The 19030-nt window shown below is 36.5% G+C and overlaps 2 protein-coding genes across 4 annotated transcripts; one reads left to right on the top strand and one right to left on the bottom strand.

The window, feature by feature from the left end:
- Positions 1-329: 329 nt before the first annotated feature.
- On the bottom strand, positions 330-7335 carry LOC147853627 (dihydrolipoyllysine-residue acetyltransferase component 2 of pyruvate dehydrogenase complex, mitochondrial-like). 2 transcript variants are annotated; one of them, XM_087332063.1, is made up of 17 exons: positions 7198-7335; positions 5928-6014; positions 5336-5407; positions 5152-5204; positions 4995-5069; positions 4009-4101; positions 3679-3918; positions 2902-2974; positions 2734-2810; positions 2557-2642; positions 2399-2474; positions 1638-1705; positions 1490-1556; positions 1317-1412; positions 1131-1233; positions 676-768; positions 330-592 (listed from the first exon to the last, which is right to left on the bottom strand). In XM_087332063.1, exons 1-17 carry the CDS (start codon positions 7274-7276, stop codon positions 522-524), a joined length of 1509 nt encoding a protein of 502 aa, XP_087188189.1. In that variant the 5' UTR covers positions 7277-7335; the 3' UTR covers positions 330-521. The 2 variants fall into 2 exon arrangements, with proteins under 2 accessions (XP_087188189.1, XP_087188188.1); XM_087332062.1 differs by having other exon boundaries at positions 7174-7331.
- Positions 7336-9891: 2556 nt separating this feature from the next.
- Positions 9892-16857, top strand: LOC147853626 (uncharacterized). 2 transcript variants are annotated; one of them, XM_087332065.1, is made up of 7 exons: positions 9892-10295; positions 11567-11877; positions 14028-14165; positions 15056-15153; positions 15230-15370; positions 16074-16219; positions 16537-16857. In XM_087332065.1, the coding sequence occupies exons 1-7, from the start codon at positions 9902-9904 to the stop codon at positions 16665-16667; spliced, it is 1359 nt and encodes a 452-aa protein (XP_087188191.1). In that variant the 5' UTR covers positions 9892-9901; the 3' UTR covers positions 16668-16857. The 2 variants fall into 2 exon arrangements, with proteins under 2 accessions (XP_087188191.1, XP_087188190.1); XM_087332064.1 differs by having other exon boundaries at positions 14028-14183.
- Positions 16858-19030: the final 2173 nt, after the last annotated feature.

Raw genomic sequence — 19030 nt, 5'->3', positions numbered from 1 at the left:
GAACTTCTCAACTAAGTGACAACTACATTCATAATGAGATGTAGCTTCTCTATTTCCAAACTGCATTTGCTCCACACAACTGCATTTAAGATACTACTAAATTTCATTATCTTCACCTAATTAAAAGGTTATGTAGTCATGGTGGCAATATATTGCACATTCACATTATCTCATCTCATCAAGATTTACTCAGATTTGTATTTCTGTATTTCTAATACAATTTCTAATAAGAATGAAAAGCAGGTTTGTCCTTTGTGATTGAGATAAGTAACTCTTATCTGCAGTTAACAGCAACCCATATATTTATTCAAAACAAAATCATTCACTCATTTGCACAAAAATATTTTCCTTATTTTGTAAGCGAGAAATATCTAGCTACAAGCAGAGGGGGTATTCTAACCCACAAGCGGAAAAAATGAGGAACCCCTTTTGAACATAATGTCCCCTTCTCATGTCATGAATATTATTTGAGATACACTTGTACCTCGGTCTTCATGTTAGTTTCAAACTTCTGGAACCGTTCAAAGAAGCAAGGTGACTGGATCCTCAATGTAGCCCTTGAAAGCACCCAGCCATCGAGCTCCAATAGCACCTATGCAAATAATCCATTTGTTTATTAGAAACATAAATGCAAGAAAATATGTGGTTTCTGCAAGTACACTAGATGCAACTCACCATCTACAACTCTATGGTCACAGCTCAAAGTGGCAGACATGAATGACCCAGAAGTGAATCCACCTTGTGAGTCACTTATAACACGTTTTTCCGCTGCAAAAGGTGAAAACCACAAATTGTATCATTAACTGTGGAAGGACTACTTTGCAACCTGATTTTCTGTTAGTACCATAATGCTTTAAACCATTATACAAGGTTCAATGCTTCATCTTGCACATTAACTTCAGTTTCTACATGCTGGACCCACAAATTATTTCATGAACCATGCAAGATTTACTTGTCACTTGATTTCTAGCTTTCTAACCTATAGCCTAGAATCATTTTATACAAGGTTCAATGCTTATCCTTCCATATTGGCATTCAGTTTAATCATGATAATTTATATGCTCAAAAAATAACTGCAAAATGTTTCCTCAGACATTTTTCTTAATTTGGCCTGTATCAGAATCACTTACTTGTACCCACTGCAAGAATGCAAGCCTGAGGTGGATTGATAATAGCACAGAACTGTTTGACACCAAATGGTCCTCCAAGATTGGAGACTGTAAAAGTTCCACCCTGTAACACAAGTACAAAAGAAAAATTGAAATTAAAGGACAACAATAATTTGAATATTAACTAGCACTTAGGTTATCCTTTACCTCATAATCCGCAGGTTTTAAGCTGTTCTTCTTAGCCTTGTCTGCTAATGTTTTCACATCTTCTGCAATCTCAGAAAGACCTTTTTTATCTGCATTCTGAGTAGCACAACAATTATGTGAGTCAAGAATGACCAACTGACTGAAACAAAATAAAGTAGTTACCATAAACGTACTTGAACAACTGGTACAAGTAGACCAAAATCTGTTTGCACGGCAACACTGATGTTTACATTATGATACCTGATGCATAATGTATATATGTTACATCCATCCTATTCAAAAGACCTAAGAACTGGAAGCTAAAACAAAATTAATTCTTACTGTCGGATGAAGTCATCTGTCCAAGAACTGTTACATTCTGGAACCTTTTTTAGCGCCTTTGCTGCAGCCTAAAAATAAATACATGGTAGTTCTGTTAAGCACATCAAATTACAGTCATAAACTTGTAGCTTTACAAAGGTAGTCTATCAACTTCTCCATAAAAGTTGAACACATCATGTTACATGGTCATGAACTGTTAGCTTTCTATCAAGTTCTAAATGAAAAAGAAAAGAAAAAGAAAAACCAATAAAAGCATGCACATAATTATGCAGGTTAGCACTACTCTGGCAAGTTTAAATATCTGTTAAAGAGGTTGATTCATTATATACATATAATATGTATCAACTAAAATAGACATTGAAACATGGAAAGTCAAAAAATACCAAAATAAGACAAAAAAGTAAAAACGTCATTGTATAACAATAGCAATTATATGTATACAATGTTCATAAAGCTTAAGCTTTATAGATTGCATACATACAGGAAGCATGCATGTGTAAATACATATCATGTACACAAGCATGGACAGAGAGAAAGAGAAATACATGCGCATTACTTAGGAGATTGACCTTATGATCATGAAATGGGTAAATTAAAAAACCCAAAAAGAAGAAAACACAAAAACGTGAGCTTAAAGTATAATTATCAGCAGAAACTTAATCGTGTAAATTCTAGGAAAAAACCACACATAACGGGTCCTTCATCTTGATTGACACTGTACCAGACTCCGGAAAGCATAATTTTAGAGAATTGATACACACCTTTAAGATAAAATCATTTATAGAAATTCTCTTGCCTCCGGATGCTTCTTGGAGATTGTTTAGCTTGCTTCTCAGCCTGAAAACAAATCATTCTCATGGATCAGGGTATAATCTTGGTAAACATGTCACTACAATTCCAGGACTATGTTTTTACTTACGTCAGCAAATTATCCACCTGTGCATCAACTGTCAGATAATAATGAGGAATAGTTTGCTTTGATAATAAAAGCCTTTGGGCAGTAATCTGTCATAGATTAATGCACACTGTTGCTTATTCTGATTAAAATGTTATGTCATATAAAACTGCATGTGTTTAAAATCCAACTATAACCTACTCTTCTGATCTGAGTGTGTGGAATGTCTGTGAAATTCAAATCCTGCTGTATTGGTTTCTGATGTGATTCGCCAGACACTAAGCAAGAACACAATACACATCAAAATCAGATTCCAAAATCACAAACCACAATACAGAAGATACAGCTTTAAAGTAAGCATATGAACACCTAGATATTCCTCCACGTCAGCTTTTATAATCCGTCCATCTGGACCAGTTCCCTTCAAACTTGACAAAGCAATCTGCAGGATAAGAATATATATTATCTCAACAGTTGACACTGCCCACTTTGAATAATATTTAACTTTACGAAATAGAATAATTTGAGCTTCCAAAATTTAAACATGCAAAGCAATACAGTAAGAGGGATGAAATCATATGCATAAAATAAGGAATAAATAAAAGAAAATAATTAGCTATGAATATATGCCAAGTCTTATGAAAATTAAAACCAAACTAAATCATCAATGGCTTTGTGTAAATGCTATAGTATCCTATGCATATTATTAATGCCCAAACATAGGTATACTAATAACAATATCAACAGGACTGAACAATAATCTATTGTGAATACAAATCTGGGCTATATTCCACACCCTTTAAACAATTCTGCCTCAAATACACAAAACTGATATGCCAAAAACTTAGGAAAAATTATGATTCAGGCATTGAACAAGCACAATATAACCTACAAGGAAAAAAATCTACAGCTCTTCCGGTGCTACAGTATGAACAAGCATTATGCTTATTCTTACTCTTCTCTTCCGGTGCTACAGTATGAACAAGCATTATGCTTATTCTTACTCTTGTCATAAATACAGGTGGAAGTTCGTAAGTTATAACTAGCATTCCTTTTTCTTAGCTTTCGAATTATAATTATAGAGAGTCAGGACTAAATCAACCAATTCTCTCAAATGAATCTCCAAATCTCTGATAGAAAGCTTACATTTTTTTCCTCGGCAATTTTTCGTGCTAAAGGACTGGCGAAGACACGTGCCCCTGCTGTTGGGCTGGCAGGCTTTGCTTGTGGTATATCTGGTTTTGGAGGTGCAGCTGGAGGGCTTGGCTTCACAGTCTCTTCCTTCTTGGTTGGTGGGGGGGGAGGCTTTGAGGCTGCATCACTTGTAGCTTTATAATCTTTAAAATCAGCAACTTCATCCTCAGAATCCACAATAACAGCAATAGCCTGTTGTATATAGAATTGATATTTGCGATGAAGCCACTTTGCACATTCACAGCTAAAACCTAAACTACAGCAAATTAAAGTTGAAAATACCTGTCCTACAGGTATGTCTTTCGATCCATCACCACAAAGGATAGTAGCCAAATATCCTTCCTCCATAGCCTCCATTTCCAGTGTTGCCTTGTCCTGCAAGAATCACATGGATCATATCCAAATACATGGGCCCAGAATTATTTCTTTTGCAAAGGTGGCTGAGCAGATTTGCAATGCACACCTTCAACTTTTAATAACATCTTCAAATTCATATATAACCTAATGCAATGAAGTTGATTTGTTTATGATTGCAATGAAGCACATAGATTCCAAACAAAAAACCTGACTTGTTCTCTAGTAATGCCAACAGCAAACTTCCAATTAATCATCATTTGATGAAGCTGTACCGTAGTCTATAAGTAAGGTTTTAGGATTAGTCTCCTCATTTTCGGGTTAGGCATATGGTCCCAAGCTCTTAATTAATAGCCCCTTGGTAATATACAAGTTGCAACACATAGGAATCTCAGTTTCTGTGGTCACTATTCTGGATGTCCAAAAGCTGATAGAACATCCACTTATATATATGCTACACAAGCAAGGAAACAAGCAAGATGGATCCTTCCTCAAGGACAAAAGAAGGGAAGGATCCATGTTGATTTCATCTGCTATTGTTGAATCATGCAATTTAATGAGGGAACAAAAAAAATCTTATTCCTATGAATTTGATCAATAGCCTCCTCAAAAAAGGGAGCAGTTAAACATAGATCTTATCCATATATTTGAATACTGCACAAGTAAATTGAGCAAGCAACTGAGAACAAATTCCCTTGTTTATATGGATCTCTCTCTAGACAGGATGAAATCAACTGGAATCATAATTTATCCACATGAACAACTCAGCATCATTTCAATTATTTCTGTACGTATTAACAATGGGAATGTATTTTCTTTGAGGATAAAAGAATCAAACACAGTGAACTTATTGACGAGAAATAGAGAACCAATATCTCAACTGGTAAAAGTCATTGTAGAAAGTAAAGCTTTACCGTCTCAATTTCACAAAGCACATCTCCTGCGGCAACTTTATCACCAACTTTCTTGTGCCATTTTGCTATATTTCCCTATTCACAAACCCATGTAAGTGAAATGTGTGACAGGCATTGTGCACAGTCAACATATATACACAATAGGCCATATTTGTACCTGTGTCATTGTTGGGGACAATGAGGGCATTCCAATCTCCTGGTGTTGGCAAGCTGGATTCAGACAAAATAATTTGATTTATACATGTAAACTACATTAATCCATGTTGTTACTGGAGAACATATTTGTATATGAGCAATTTATTCACTTGATGTTAATCATTGAGCCACCTCCATCAGTTCACCTGCTGTTGAGGAGATCACTCTCAAGCTTGCGAAAAGACTCGGTGGACAAATAGATCGTTGGATGCGATAATCTGTTGAAAGAAAGTTCATTAAATATTCTACATTTCAACTCAGAAACCAAATATTTTAATCATCTTTGGAGGTTGCATCTTTTGTTTGTCTTCAACATTGAGAAACCCTAGAGATTTAATTACCTAGTTAATAAACCCTTAAACTTATATCAATAGACAAAGAGTAACTTTCTGTTTCCTATTGACATAAAGTACATATGAACAAATCAGGAAATTGCATATAAAATAGTGCTCATTTAGACAAGCATTTGTAGCATTACATTAAGGAGGTGGCATAACCATAAATATAACTTTGATGCTAGAAAAGGGTGTTGCAGTACTATTCACGGAAGACTAATGCAATGATATTCATGAAAGAAAGATGAAATTATATTCATAATTACTAATAGAACTCTGAAATTTTTTAAAAATGTACAGGGCATAATCGTTTTGTAACAGTCATAGCCACTACTTCATAAGCTCGCAGTTCAATGCTACATTTCAACAGAATAAAACGTGAATATACTAATGCAGTGTGTACCTTTAAGAAAGTTGGTGCAATCTCTCCCTACCGATGCTCCAGTCAACTGAGTCAATGAGGTATAGTTTCTCACAACTGCTTTTAGCTCTGCATAAATCATCATTAAAGAAAAGCTGTTTATGCCAAGACAGCATTCATGACTACAATTTTGTGTATTGATATTCCTGCATGTATATTTGTGTATCATTCATTGAGTTTTTGTGAATAAAAGAAAAAGTAGAACTAATATATTTATGGGTTATTGTCTTGAAAAACAAACGAAAATAAATGGACCTGCATGAAAATGATGGTACACAAAACAACGCATAGATGTTAAGAAAAAAACCCTATGTCCAGGGAAGAATAAACCATAACTTACTCCTCAGAAATTTTTCACTTGAGCCCAAATATTAGAGATAGTGTACAGGAAGAAAAATTGGACAAGTATATCAAACTTTGGGTCCTTAAATCCCAAACAAGAAGTTTCATTACCACTAGATATATAAATATGACATGGGCCACACCAGCTAAAGTATAAAGTAAATTTGCAGTAGCACTGTATCTCTAGTTATACCATAACCTTCAACAACAGTGATTGGAAAATTTTCCTTTCCATCCATGAAGTGGTGGGAAATTATGAAAAACTAATACAAATTATAGGGGATACCAGGAGATTTTATATATATATCTAGGATTTTGGTCCTTTTTACAGTTATTTCCAGCAGGCAATTTCAAAATTCAGCGAGTACTTTAGATAATGAGATGAATCTGAGACTTAAGGACATGGATCAATTTTGTCCATTGAAAGATTTGTGACAGTAAAAACCTGCAAATTTTGAATATTCATCCATTGGGAAAGGAAAGACATGGATCGGACCATATATTTCCATATGCTGTAAAAACAAAGCTTCACTGACGCATTAAGTATACAAGAAATCGGAGAGCTATGGTTTCTCTCACGGGTAGTATGTGTTTGATTGGTCAAAGGAAATGTGAGACAGTAAAATTAGTTATATTTATGCACTGGAAAATGATTAAATAGATCGCAACCATCTTTGGCAGAACCGAAACTTCACAACACTATACGGTACAACGAAATCTGAGAGACGTGGTTTCTCTGAAAGATATGTTTCTTCCATGAAGGGATAATGCGGAAAGAAAAGAAGAAAATATGAAAAAGAGAAAGAAAAAAAACTAACTTTACAACAGTCTCTGAAGCACTTATTAAATGGAAGAAGCAAAGGAAAAAGAGATCGGATCGAGATACCGTAGGAGAGGGGTAGCTTCGTACCAATCCCTGCGGAGTGGCTTCGGGGGGTCGAGTACCACAGAGGCGCTGTGAGAAGCTTGCAGCTGCGCAATCTCGCCATGGCGATGGATGACGACAGAACAAGAAGAAAGAAGAAGAAGAAGAAGAAGAAGAACAGAGCATACGAAGGGGGAAGGGTATTATCGAAAAAAAGAAATAATTGTAATACAAATTACGAAAATAGCCCCTTCCTCCTCCTCCTCCCCTGCTATTTCTTGAAATTCCCAAAATACCCCTCCCATTCTCACACACATCTTTCTCTCTCGTGTGGTTGTTGGGTTTGGTAACTACTAACTAACTAAGTCTGGTTTCTCTTTCTCGAGTCTTGGGGCACCTGAAGGACCTGCATTCGCTCCTCTTCCGTGGGCTCCTGCTCCCCCCTTGATACTAATACAACAATTGATTTAACTATCTCTCGTGATCCCGAGGGTGAGAAGTTGTTGGGCTGGCAATTGTATTTTGAGAAAAGGGGGGGGGGGGGGGGGGGGGAGAGAGAGAGAGAGAGAGAGAGAGAGAGAGAGAGAGAGAGAGAGAGAATTAAAAGAAAACATTGTTGAGGGTGTTAAGAGTTTTGTGAAAATCGAGGGTGTATTTTGGTCGCAAGCAACTTCACGAGAAATTTTTGAAGATTGTTTATGATGTTTGAAAGGGATCGTGCCTCTTTGTTAGTTTGAAACGCTGCGATCAACGATTATATTGTTTGTATTGAAGTCCTTTTAACGATAAGAAGAGAGTTCCCACATGCCTCTCGACAAGCTTGAAAAGTTGCCCTTCATGCCTGGCTTCATTTAAGAAGAGAGTGAAATTTCAAAAGGAAGAAAGTGAAAATGTTTCGCTTTGGCCCCACATGCCATATTTGGCTTTTAAAGGTAGGAGATAACAATGATTTTTCTATCTCTTTCTAAAAATTATTCTATCAATATACAACTCTCCCACACATCGAAGCATGACGACCTTAAAACTTAATTTAAGTAGGGCAAATATATGAGACCACTCCAATCTCCACTATCTATAGGCATCATAAAAACATGTACCTAACATCATAAGTGGCTATTGTGTACAATTTGAGACATGTAGTGGTTTCCATGAATATGATAATGGCAAGCTAGTCATATGACCATCTATCACAATCAACCAAATTCAATAATATGGTGTATATTGAAATTTTTATCAACTAGAAATCAGTGGTCCTTTCCTTTACCATTGAGCGGCCATTTAGGACCCTTAGTTGGTAACCCGGGGGTTGTTCCCCTCTCAAATCTCAACAATGAAGTCAATCCCCCATTGTGTCATTAGTTGGCCCTTTTCCCCCATTTTAGGGTCAGTTTATTATTCAAAGTTCAAAGTTTGCATTGATTTGGTACCGCACTCGCAACCTACACCGGATTTGTGATTTACCTACCCCTATATGGTCCAATGAACTCCTACAATCATTTTGAGATAGTTAACAATTGGGTACATTTGGGAAATATGCATTGGAATACCTAATCTTCTATTGGGATAAACTAAAGTAGGACAACCACAACCCTTTTGACACTTGAAACCCATTAAGGATGGAAAAAAGCCATTAGGTTTTGTGGTGCTGAAATCGATGCACTATGAAATGTCATCATTCTCGTGCCTAACCATGTGATTAACGATATTGTCTCCCATAGTCCTAGATTTCCATTGTGAGTGTTGATTTGCATGGATAGTGGCTATCTTGCTTTCCATAAATGCACAATATATGCTTATGTGCACAATCCATTACACTACACAAAGGGCTAGATTAGCTCACACTATTTCAAAGCATCTTCATCGTCTTCCCACCTCTTACAGGATTCTTGTTGGAAGGGCAAGACAACTCAAAACAATGCCCTACCTTCAACTCTTTTGTTCCATGTCCTTCTAGCCTATGACTTATTGTGCACACCATACACGTGCTATGGCAAATACTACAAAGATTTATAACAATATAGCAAAGTAGCACATATGAATATATATTACAACTCTACGCAATAGATTTGAATAGGCAATCCAAATCAACACACCATAGAAGCACTAATGTTTCTATATTACTCAATAAATCATGCAATATAGTCGAGAGAATTTGATTACTCGACAACAACAATCATGGCACACGACGACTTTAAATAGGTTGACACTGTGTGCCACTATGCCGCCATTTCAACTTTCGTGATTCAATCATGCTTGTCCATTCCTAAAGGCAGTATGAAAACCTAATCGACCTCGTCCATTCCCAAGCTTTCAAACGAACTTACAAGGTTGTGACCGAATTTGTGAAGTTGATTACACGTGCACTGAATGGTGTAAACTACTATACGGTGGACCGAAGGGCTTTTACTACGAGATGCCCGTAAATGGCGTGATGGCCGGTGGCGGGTGTGGGCACCCTGTTGGTGCGTGACCTTCCTTCTGGTCTCAAGCCGGACAAACCGAGTGGGCCTGGCCGGATCGACCGAACGAGTGGGGTTTGGGCGGGCGGGTGGCCATATGATTGACCAATGGGCGTCCAAATTCTCTCTCTTCATGCATGGTGAACACGTAGAGGGGGTGATGCAGAAAACAGACGCCTATCACACAGAGATCTGGTTAGGGTTTGAGCAACACCTACCTACCTGCAGACACACAGCAAATTCGCTAAAGCCTGAGCAATCAAACCCTAAGATTAACCCTAAGCGAAGCTATGGTGAAGTATGCACCCCCTCGTTTGCATCCCATCGCTGCCGAAGAGGAGGAATATCAGCGATCCGCCGCATCTGACCATGGCCGCACCTGTATCCCCAGAGCTGGCACCAACTCCAAACTGTCTCCTTCTTCCTCCTCCTCTAAGAAACGGAACAGCAATCCTTCGGCTTCGTTCGTCTTCTTCAAGAAGAAGAAGCTCGTGCTTCGTAACAAGATCCGTTCTATGGTGCGAGCTTTCATGGAGTTCCTTACATCCGATTCTTTCATGTATGGGCCTCTTATTTACCCTTCACCATCCTCATTTTCTCCACGGCTATATAAAAGGAAACTTTCTGTACCCTCATCTACAGCTCGCAATATTCTTGCAACACCATCCGAACTCATCGACAGAGGTAAGTGATATCCCTCGTCTGTATTTCTGTGCAATTTATGTATTTTCCTTCCCTGTCCTTATTTTGACACTTTTCTATGCTATGTTTTATCTTTTGCTGTACTGTTTTCTGTCTATCTCTGGTTTATGCTACATATACCCTCTAACATTTGCTGCTTTCTTCTTGTTTCGGGACTGTTTTCTCTGTTATTCGTTCTCCATCTCCCCGTAAATATTAAATCCTACTTCTGCTTTGTTTCGTCAGCCTTCTAGGTTATTTGCCTGTCCTTTTTAGTGTTATATGTCTGTCTGAAAAACCCTGGCGCTCGTTACTGGCCATTTTTGCTAATCATGAGATTTAATTAGCGGCAGTTCTCTCATTAGAAAGTTAGTCTGCTGTAAATTTTCAAGATTGAAGCTTCATTTATGGTCATTATGGATTAAGCATATTATATTGAAGCTTAATTTATGGTGAAATTATGGATTAAGCATTATACCATAATTGAGAGAATTAGAAGTGGCCATTGTTAATTAGTGGCTTTGGTTAGGAGTGAAACCAGTGGAGATTATTAGGCTGATGAAAATATTTTCTCTAATTAATTCTTCACTATCGTTATTCTGATGAAAATAGTATCTCTTCTTTAACTAACTAGTCATTATGGTTACCACGTGCATTATCTCAGTACTTACGTTGTACATTATTTTATCTTAAAAACAAGCTAACAAAATTCCCTATTTTCTCTCTAGCCACATACATTTTAGAGGCAGAGAATTTAAACCCGTGGTTCTTGCAAGTACTTATATTCAATGAAGTTTAGAATGTTAATCCTTTCTCCACAAGTTCTTATGTTCACTGAATTCGCAAGATTTCCGAGCTTATATTTTTGTAAGTTCTTATGTTTCTCTATGTTTTGGAGAGTTAAATGGTGGTTGTTACATCTTTTTAGATCTATGTTTTGTGTAGATTAAGCATTTAACTCTTGCAAGTTCTTCTGTAACTAATTTTTTGGAGATCAGTACGTTCTTGAAAATGTTAATGTATTCATCAACTCCAAGTTCAAAATAGGCCTGTGTCTTACTCCTGCTGTGGAGGTTTAGAAGTCTCTTGTAGTATGTTTGCGGAGTTTTGAAGATTGATACAGTTAGAAATCCTCTGTAAACCAGAATTCCACCTCCTATCTTTTTTCTTCTCTGCGTGTTAACTTGAATTTGTTTATAATAGCTTAGTCATGTTTACTGAGTTGTAGAGATCAAGTCATGCAGTGCTTGCAAATTCTTATTGTATTTTTACAGGTAATGGGATGACTTCCACATTGGCCCCTTTGGAATCTCCTGTAACACCTTCTGCAACACCTTCTTCTGGACTTCATAGCATCAGCACTTTGAGCAGAAAGGTTATATATAAGACACCTGGAGGTAGCAATATTAGTAAATCGCACGAGGGAACTCCATCCTCTGCATCCTATTTCTTACGGAGGTTTAATAATAGTAATGAGCCAACACTTCCAGAACCCAGAGATGATAATACTTTCGCAGGAGTTATTGATCAATCCATTCTCGGATCACAAACTTTGACCCCTCTCCATACAGAAGCTGCAATCGAGGTACTTCTCTTTAATTAGTGTAGGGGAGCTGTATGAATTATTCTTGTTCATTTTTCAGCCCTGCAAAGAAAATGCTCTTTGAGATGGAAGTCCTAGTAGGCCTAGGTTTTTTAGATTTTAAGCTGGATTAACCATTAAGATGTGAGCAGCATGAGTTTTCATTATTACCAGGTGAGAGAATGTATCATAATATGCTGCACATTAGCCGATAGACATGTTAAGAAAAGGTAATATGTATGTCTGTCACAGTTTATAAAAAATGCATAAAACATGTATTGTAAAATGCACAGAATGTATATTTCTGTGTAGTCGAGTGATACCAAACTTTGTGAGTACCAAGCCGTAGGTGATGAGTATATTTATCTGTCTTCCGGAGACTGGTATCCTGCAGCAACTTCGTTTATCAGAGTCAGAACTTGTCTTTTATTTGTTTTATAATGTAGAGCATTTTATATTCCCGTTTCTTATGAATGGAACATGGGTCTCCCATAGTACAATGAGAGGGGGAGGCTCACAGAGTATCTTGCTTTCTCGTAGGTGGAAATTCAAACATATATGGAGCAATTTTTTTTCTTTGTTCCTCCATAAGATTGGTCGACACTTTGTTTTTTACCAGTTTCATCACTTTGTTTCTTCACTAGTATCGTTGCCTTTATTATAAGGCCCAAATGGCTTATGAGACCTCACAATGTTACATCTCCCCATTTTGAAGATAACTTGAAGAAATGAATAAAACTTCCTTAACATATATGTAAGAAACTAAAATAAAATTAAGGAGGAAGTTTGGACATGGATCATAACTTGTGTTTGATGGAGGAACATGTGAATGAAGCTAGAGCTTTGCTACACAAATAATAATAAAGATGATCCCCTCCACGATGGTAGCTAGCCTTCTTATATAGGCTCAAACCCTAGGCTCTTGTTTATTTCACACGTGACTGCTTTATTATAAGTGGTCAAGTGATGAAACTCTCTAAAGTTATCTCCCATTGTAGGATTGAGAATAACTCAACCCTTACCATCATTCCATATGAATTAGCTCACACCTAACCCTAAGGTCAAAGAGCTACGGTTATGGTCATGCTCGTAACAATATCCTGGTTATAAGTTTTAACTTATCTGTTGATTATACAGTTCACATATGTGATCTTCCAGATTTATGCATGTATCTGCCTCTCTATTTCCAGCTGTTTGATGAGGTTCCCAATTGCAATATGCCACTTGAAGCACGTGGAAGAGGTGAATATTGATGCAATTGGTTTGGAATGTGTTCTTAGGGATTACATATTCGTGAGGCAGGTCTCTTAGGTATTGCATACAGATGGTGGGCCTCATAGGCATTCCAGTGCTCTTGCTGAAAAAGTGTTGCTTGCACCAGACTTGTCTCCAATAAATCCTTGTTAAGGAACTTGGATTGTGCAAGCCCAATATTGTTATTTGTGAAAGCCTCATGTGTCAGGATTGGGCAATTTGCACACTTGCTGCATTTCTTGGATGTTGTTGTAGTTTCTCAGGCTCTCTCTCCAGAATTGAACCCTAATTCTCTGTCATTAGTTACCACTATAGTAAGCCCCAATCCGATCGTCGACAATTAGTTTCCTAATAAGAATTTATTATTATTATAATACTCTTAATGTCCTGGAAGGCCAGATATATGACCTATGGGACCCAAAAGAAGCTTTACAAGGCCTATGTAATTCATGAATTTAATATTCATTGTTCAGATCACAGGCTAGAAGCTAATGGAGAACAAGGAATGAGAAAGGGAGGGAACACCTGGTGCCTAGCAGTTCTTACTTATCCTCATTGAATGGGGGGAGGGCATATCCTCCATTCCATGGCATGAAGGAAGATTGACCATCTTCTGTATCAGCAAAAAGCTACCATCCCCCTCCCTAGTCAAACAGGATGATTTTTGCTGGGTGGTATGAATTGCCAGCTAAATGCCTCTTTTCTTCCAGTGTGTGATGTTTGTCTTTCAAAGCTTGATTTCTGTCACTTCTGCCTTGTACGCATAAACATGGAAGTGATATAATATAGAGTTTCTCATTCATGTGTCTAGAGGTATAGGAATATACTTTTATTTCCACCATCTGGATTTCAAATTGTTCACCTGGAAGAATGTGATTTTTTATCCAGAATCTGTGCAGGTTGCACGCAAACTTGTAAAGAAGGTTGGAGGGCGTTTTTCCAAGGAGTTGGGAATCTATGTTGACAGTAATGATGCTGAAGTGGAGAGGTGGTTCTTGGCTACCACATTCCTGAGTTATCCATCAGATATTGAGAAAGTAAAGCTCCTGTTCAAGGTTGGAATTAAGCAAAATACTACACCTTTATTCATCTTTGGCATTTTGATGAATTAAGTATTGTTTGACTTCAAAGTGAAATACCTATTTCTTATAATAGATTTAAGCATCATAATTTTTTTATCTCATTGCTTGCTGCCCTGCTAGTCCCTTTGCAGCATTAAGAAAATGAAATATGTCATGCTAGTCCCTTTGCAGCATTAAGAAAATGAAATATGTCATGCTAGTCCCTTTGCAGCATTAAGAAAATGAAATATGTCATGCTAGTCCCTTTGCAGCATTAAGAAAATGAAATATGTCATGCTAGTCCCTTTGCAGCATTAAGAAAATGTAATATGTCATATAAGATAATTATCTTTTGTTAGAAAAAGGTTCGTTATGATGGTCTAATCTGCAACATGCAAAAGATGCCATGCATATTCCCGGGAATGTGTTCTTTTCCTTCTTTTGGAGAAATACATGTTGAGACCTTTTAATGAGAACTTTTTTCTATAGATTCATATCAATTTTGTTAACTACTGTACATTAGTGGATTTGGGATCATTTTACGTAATTTTCAAATGAGTAATATCTTTTTTGGTGTCTGATTTTATGATTCAATAAGATTACACCGATGCAACTGGATTTGCTAGTTATGATAGAGTGATAAATACAGAGCATGATAGAAACGAAAGGCCATTCATTAGAGGCTGATTTATATCAACTTAAATGAAAGATGGAATAATATAGCGGTCCTTGAAATTACATATTAATTTTTCTGGCCATAGTGAAGATAGCATAGATGTTGTATGGTGGTTATGATATTGTTCTTGAAAATTAGTTTTGTTTTGGTTCATAAAAAAGATCTCAAATTAAATGATATGCATGAACAGAAGCTCCAAATTATGGGAATTTCAAAGATACAGGATGTGCTAGTTGCAAACAAAAGTGAGCTGGAGGATGTGTTTGAGAGCACGATCGGGGATTATAGGTATTCCTAACCTAAATTTCTTGGGTTCCAGATTAATATTTTGGTGTCTATAATCTTGTTTTTTCGTGTTAATGAGGGGATCACATCTTCTCAAAATTGCAAATGCTGTGCCCGGTGGAGTTTGCTCATTAAAACACATATCAAGCTATCTTGAACTCAAAAGAGAGTTGGAAAACCTTCCAGGATACAGTAAACAAGCAGCACAACTTTTCATGAGGTATATTATTCAATTCAAGAAGCTTACCGGTATTTGGAAAAAAAGGTTGATAAATAGAGAGAACCTTTAATATCTTTGATCTTGAGATCAGTGAATCACCTTCTAGCTAAGTATATTGATATTTGAAAAAATCAAGCATTAAATCTCAATATATCAAATCAAAAGCATGTTTATAATTTTCTTATTTTTGTCCTGAATGCATCATGTTAACAAAATTGTATGTTGTATCAAATTCGTGATTCTATTATATATTTTATCCAATTATCAATTCGAAGACTCATCGTGTGTTAAAAGTCAATTCATGTACTCGTCTGGAGACATGTATAACTCATCGTGTGTTAAAAGTCTATTCATGTACTCTTCTGGAGGCATGTATAAGAATATAAATATGGGTATCATGTTTATAATTTCCTATTTTTTGTCTTGAATGCATCATATTCACAAACTTGTATGTTGTCAAATTTAAAGTTTCATTATATATTATCTCGAATTATCAATTCAAATACTTCCGTGTATTAGAAGTCCGTTCCTTGTCTGTTCTGGAGACATAGATAAGAATATATGTAAGGGTCTTCAGAGGGCGCACTGCTCCTTGCAACTGTTGGATCATGGTTAATGATTTATGTGAGTGAGAAATTGAATAAGTACTAAATATCGGTTGGGTTTGTAACATTAAAGTTATTGATTGTTATGATTGATGTAGGGAAATGAGAGGAGTGTGGGTAGGTGCTACTCCAGAGCTTGATACAGGTACAAAGAATTCAGCAAAGCATTTGCATCTCATCCCCAATCTCAAAGTAGATGGACTTGAGGAAACGTCATCTCTCCTCAGTTTGGCTCAAGATGCTGGTATGTGTGTATCCTGTAATTTATATATTGTTCCTCTTTTGGATCATTACAATACACAACCGGGAAAATCTCAATATTTTTTTCATTATTTCCCTAAACACCCCTGGTCAATCCCCCAGCAAGATGGCTTACACAACACAAAGTTAGAAAAAAGGGAAAATGACCATATAATTTCCTTGAGAGGGGCTGGCCAAGGGCATTTGGAGAAGCAGTGGGGGTTTGGGGAAAGCGAATTCATGAATGTTCCATATATCTCAACCAATTAGTTACCTATGCTTCTACTGTATGTTAATCCTGGCTAGTGGGGTTTATTCTAGGGTTGGATGAACGGGACTTTGAGGTGGCCCTTTTGAAGCTGAATGCACATCATTCACAGCAATATATGAGTTGCATCGGCGGTTTGGAGTGTGATTTCATAAGGACAGTTAGATCAATTTTGATAGCCTAAATGTAAATAATGTACTTCACAAAATCTCTTTGTATTTTCTGTCTCTTCAGCGGTTATGTTTTAGCAGGTTAACTAAGATTGGTGGCTTGAGTTAAAATCATGTCACTATCTATATTTTGATATACCGTTAGTCCTAAAATCACTTAAATAAAACGTGGACAGGAAAGACCATTTTGTCTTTGCTTGGTTACTGCTCTTGGAATCTCTTATATAAAGTGAAATGACTTGTAAAAAGGAACATATTAACCTCCAGTAAGCATGCACTTATGTTAGTTAGGGCTCTTATGAAACTTGGGATATTCAAGTCCCAACATTTGTTATTCATTCCTTCATGATATTTGGTCTAAATGATCATGTTATTTATTTTGTTCTCACTATTCACACAGCTTTTGCTTACATCACACTTTGAAATGATAAAAAATGCACTTGGCTCATACGTTTGTTGCATGATGCATGTCACACTTTGAAATGATCCAACAGTTTTACGTGATGATCATCAACAAGGGCTCTTATGAAACTTGGGATATTCAAGTCCCAACATTTGTTATTCATTCCTTCATGATATTTGGTCTAAATGATCATGTTATTTATTTTGTTCTCACTATTCACACAGCTTTTGCTTACATCACACTTTGAAATGATAAAAAATGCACTTGGCTCATACGTTTGTTGCATGATGCATGTCACACTTTGAAATGATCCAACAGTTTTACGTGATGATCATCAACAATTGCTTTAGAGGTCATCAAATGCCGCCTTTTGAGGCATGTTGTTGAAATCTAAGTGTTGGCACACATTAAGGGAATGTGTTTGGTTGGAATAGTTTACAAAGTTTTACCATGGTGGAAGTTGGGCCATTTTGCATTTTGTCATCGAGAATTTTATTAACACTTTGAACAACATGCCTCAATAACATTTGATTAATTGTTGCATGATGCGTGTCACACTTTGAAATGATCCAACAATGTTATGAGATCATCAACAGATGCTTTAGAGGTCATAAAATTCTATCTTTTGAGTCATGTTCAAATCTAAGAGTTGGCACACATTAAGAGTATGTGTTTGGAATAGTTAACAAAGTTACCATGGTGGAAGTTGGGCCATTTTGTATTGTCATCGGGATTTTTATCAACACTTGAACACCATGCCTCAAAAGACAGCATTTGATTATCACTAAACCCATCACATAAAATTGTTGGATCATTTCAAAGTGCAACAACAAACGTATGAGACAAGTGCATGGAAAGGTTCAAATTTTTTTCTATGTAGAAACAATTGGGTTTCATATATTGCCACACAATGCATACATCGTTGTAGAAGTAAAATTTGCATTGTCCGTTATTGGCCCGGATAGTATGTTTGGGAGTGCATGAAGAGGTAGAATAATTGGGTTCCAAGGTGTACCATGGATTATTTATGATTTGGGAGTTGAAGGCTTGGAAAGATAGGTTGTAGCAAGATATTCCTAAGAAAATATGACTGGTGTCACATGTCAACATAATTTGAAGGTACTTGCATATGTTAAAAATAAAAAGATTTTTAGTTTGAAACAAATGTAAGGGAGCTAAAGCTCCAAAAAATTAATTAGCCTCAAAAGATTAGTGAAGAAAGTGGATTAGTAGTGTATGTAGGATATTCTCTACGTGATGGTTGGTGTCATGCACATCAAGAAGGATTTGAAGTTATAACATAGGTTTAGATCCAATGCATATTGAAATATTTCTTCCCAAAGCATTTGGTTTATTGGAATGTTTCCACACATGGACTTGCGACTTGAAAGTTGGTTTTGCCAAACATAACAAAATTGATTTGAAGGTGTACGATAGGTTTAGATCCAATGCATGTGTGAAATATTTCATTAGTGAAATGTCTCCACGAATGGAGTTAATTGAATCCAATCACTGAAAGTTCTCTCCTAAAGTTGATTTAAACGTATACAATAGGTTTAGTGAAATATTTCAGTATGAATTGTCTCCACGAATGGAGTTTTACTTGAATCCAATAACTGAAAGCTCTCTCCTAAAGTTGATTTTTTGTGCACTGAAATCAAAATGCATGTCAACAAGGGTACACAACATTTTCTGCATTATTAATTTCGAGCAATCATATACAATTTCCCTAAACCTATCCTCACTGATTTGTTCATTTCGAGCAGTCATATTCCTTCCAACATTATTTTACCCTGGATATTAGAGATCAAGCTGCATTTCCTCATTCCGAGCAGTCATATTTCTTCCAACAGTATTTTACACTGGAGATCAAGCTGCATTTCCTTCCCATATTATTTTACACTGCATATAAAATATCCATTGGAAGTGTGGATTGATTGGACTGATACAAAATAAAATAAATCCGAGGCCAAA

The sequence above is a fragment of the Azolla caroliniana genome, unplaced genomic scaffold, assembly GCF_043228905.1.
Source record: "Azolla caroliniana isolate FFs.n. ecotype wild unplaced genomic scaffold, voAzoCaro1.0.p SCAF_16, whole genome shotgun sequence".
NCBI classification, from domain to species: domain Eukaryota; kingdom Viridiplantae; phylum Streptophyta; class Polypodiopsida; order Salviniales; family Salviniaceae; genus Azolla; species Azolla caroliniana.
Note: the sequence above shows the minus strand (reverse complement) of the source record. Positions and strands in the feature narration are given on the sequence as shown.

Coding starts and splice junctions, on each gene's coding strand:
- LOC147853627 (XM_087332062.1), bottom strand. CDS start 7,276: ATGGCGAGATTGCGCAGCTGCAAGCTTCTCACAGCGCCTCTGTGGTAC. Junction 2,475..2,556: donor CAGGTGGATAATTTGCTGAC/GTAAGTAAAAAC, acceptor ATTTGTTTTCAG/GCTGAGAAGCAAGCTAAACA. Junction 1,234..1,316: donor TAAAACCTGCGGATTATGAG/GTAAAGGATAAC, acceptor CTTGTGTTACAG/GGTGGAACTTTTACAGTCTC.
- LOC147853626 (XM_087332064.1), top strand. CDS start 9,902: ATGGTGAAGTATGCACCCCCTCGTTTGCATCCCATCGCTGCCGAAGAG. Junction 14,184..15,055: donor AAGTAAAGCTCCTGTTCAAG/GTTGGAATTAAG, acceptor ATGCATGAACAG/AAGCTCCAAATTATGGGAAT. Junction 15,371..16,073: donor GCAGCACAACTTTTCATGAG/GTATATTATTCA, acceptor TGATTGATGTAG/GGAAATGAGAGGAGTGTGGG.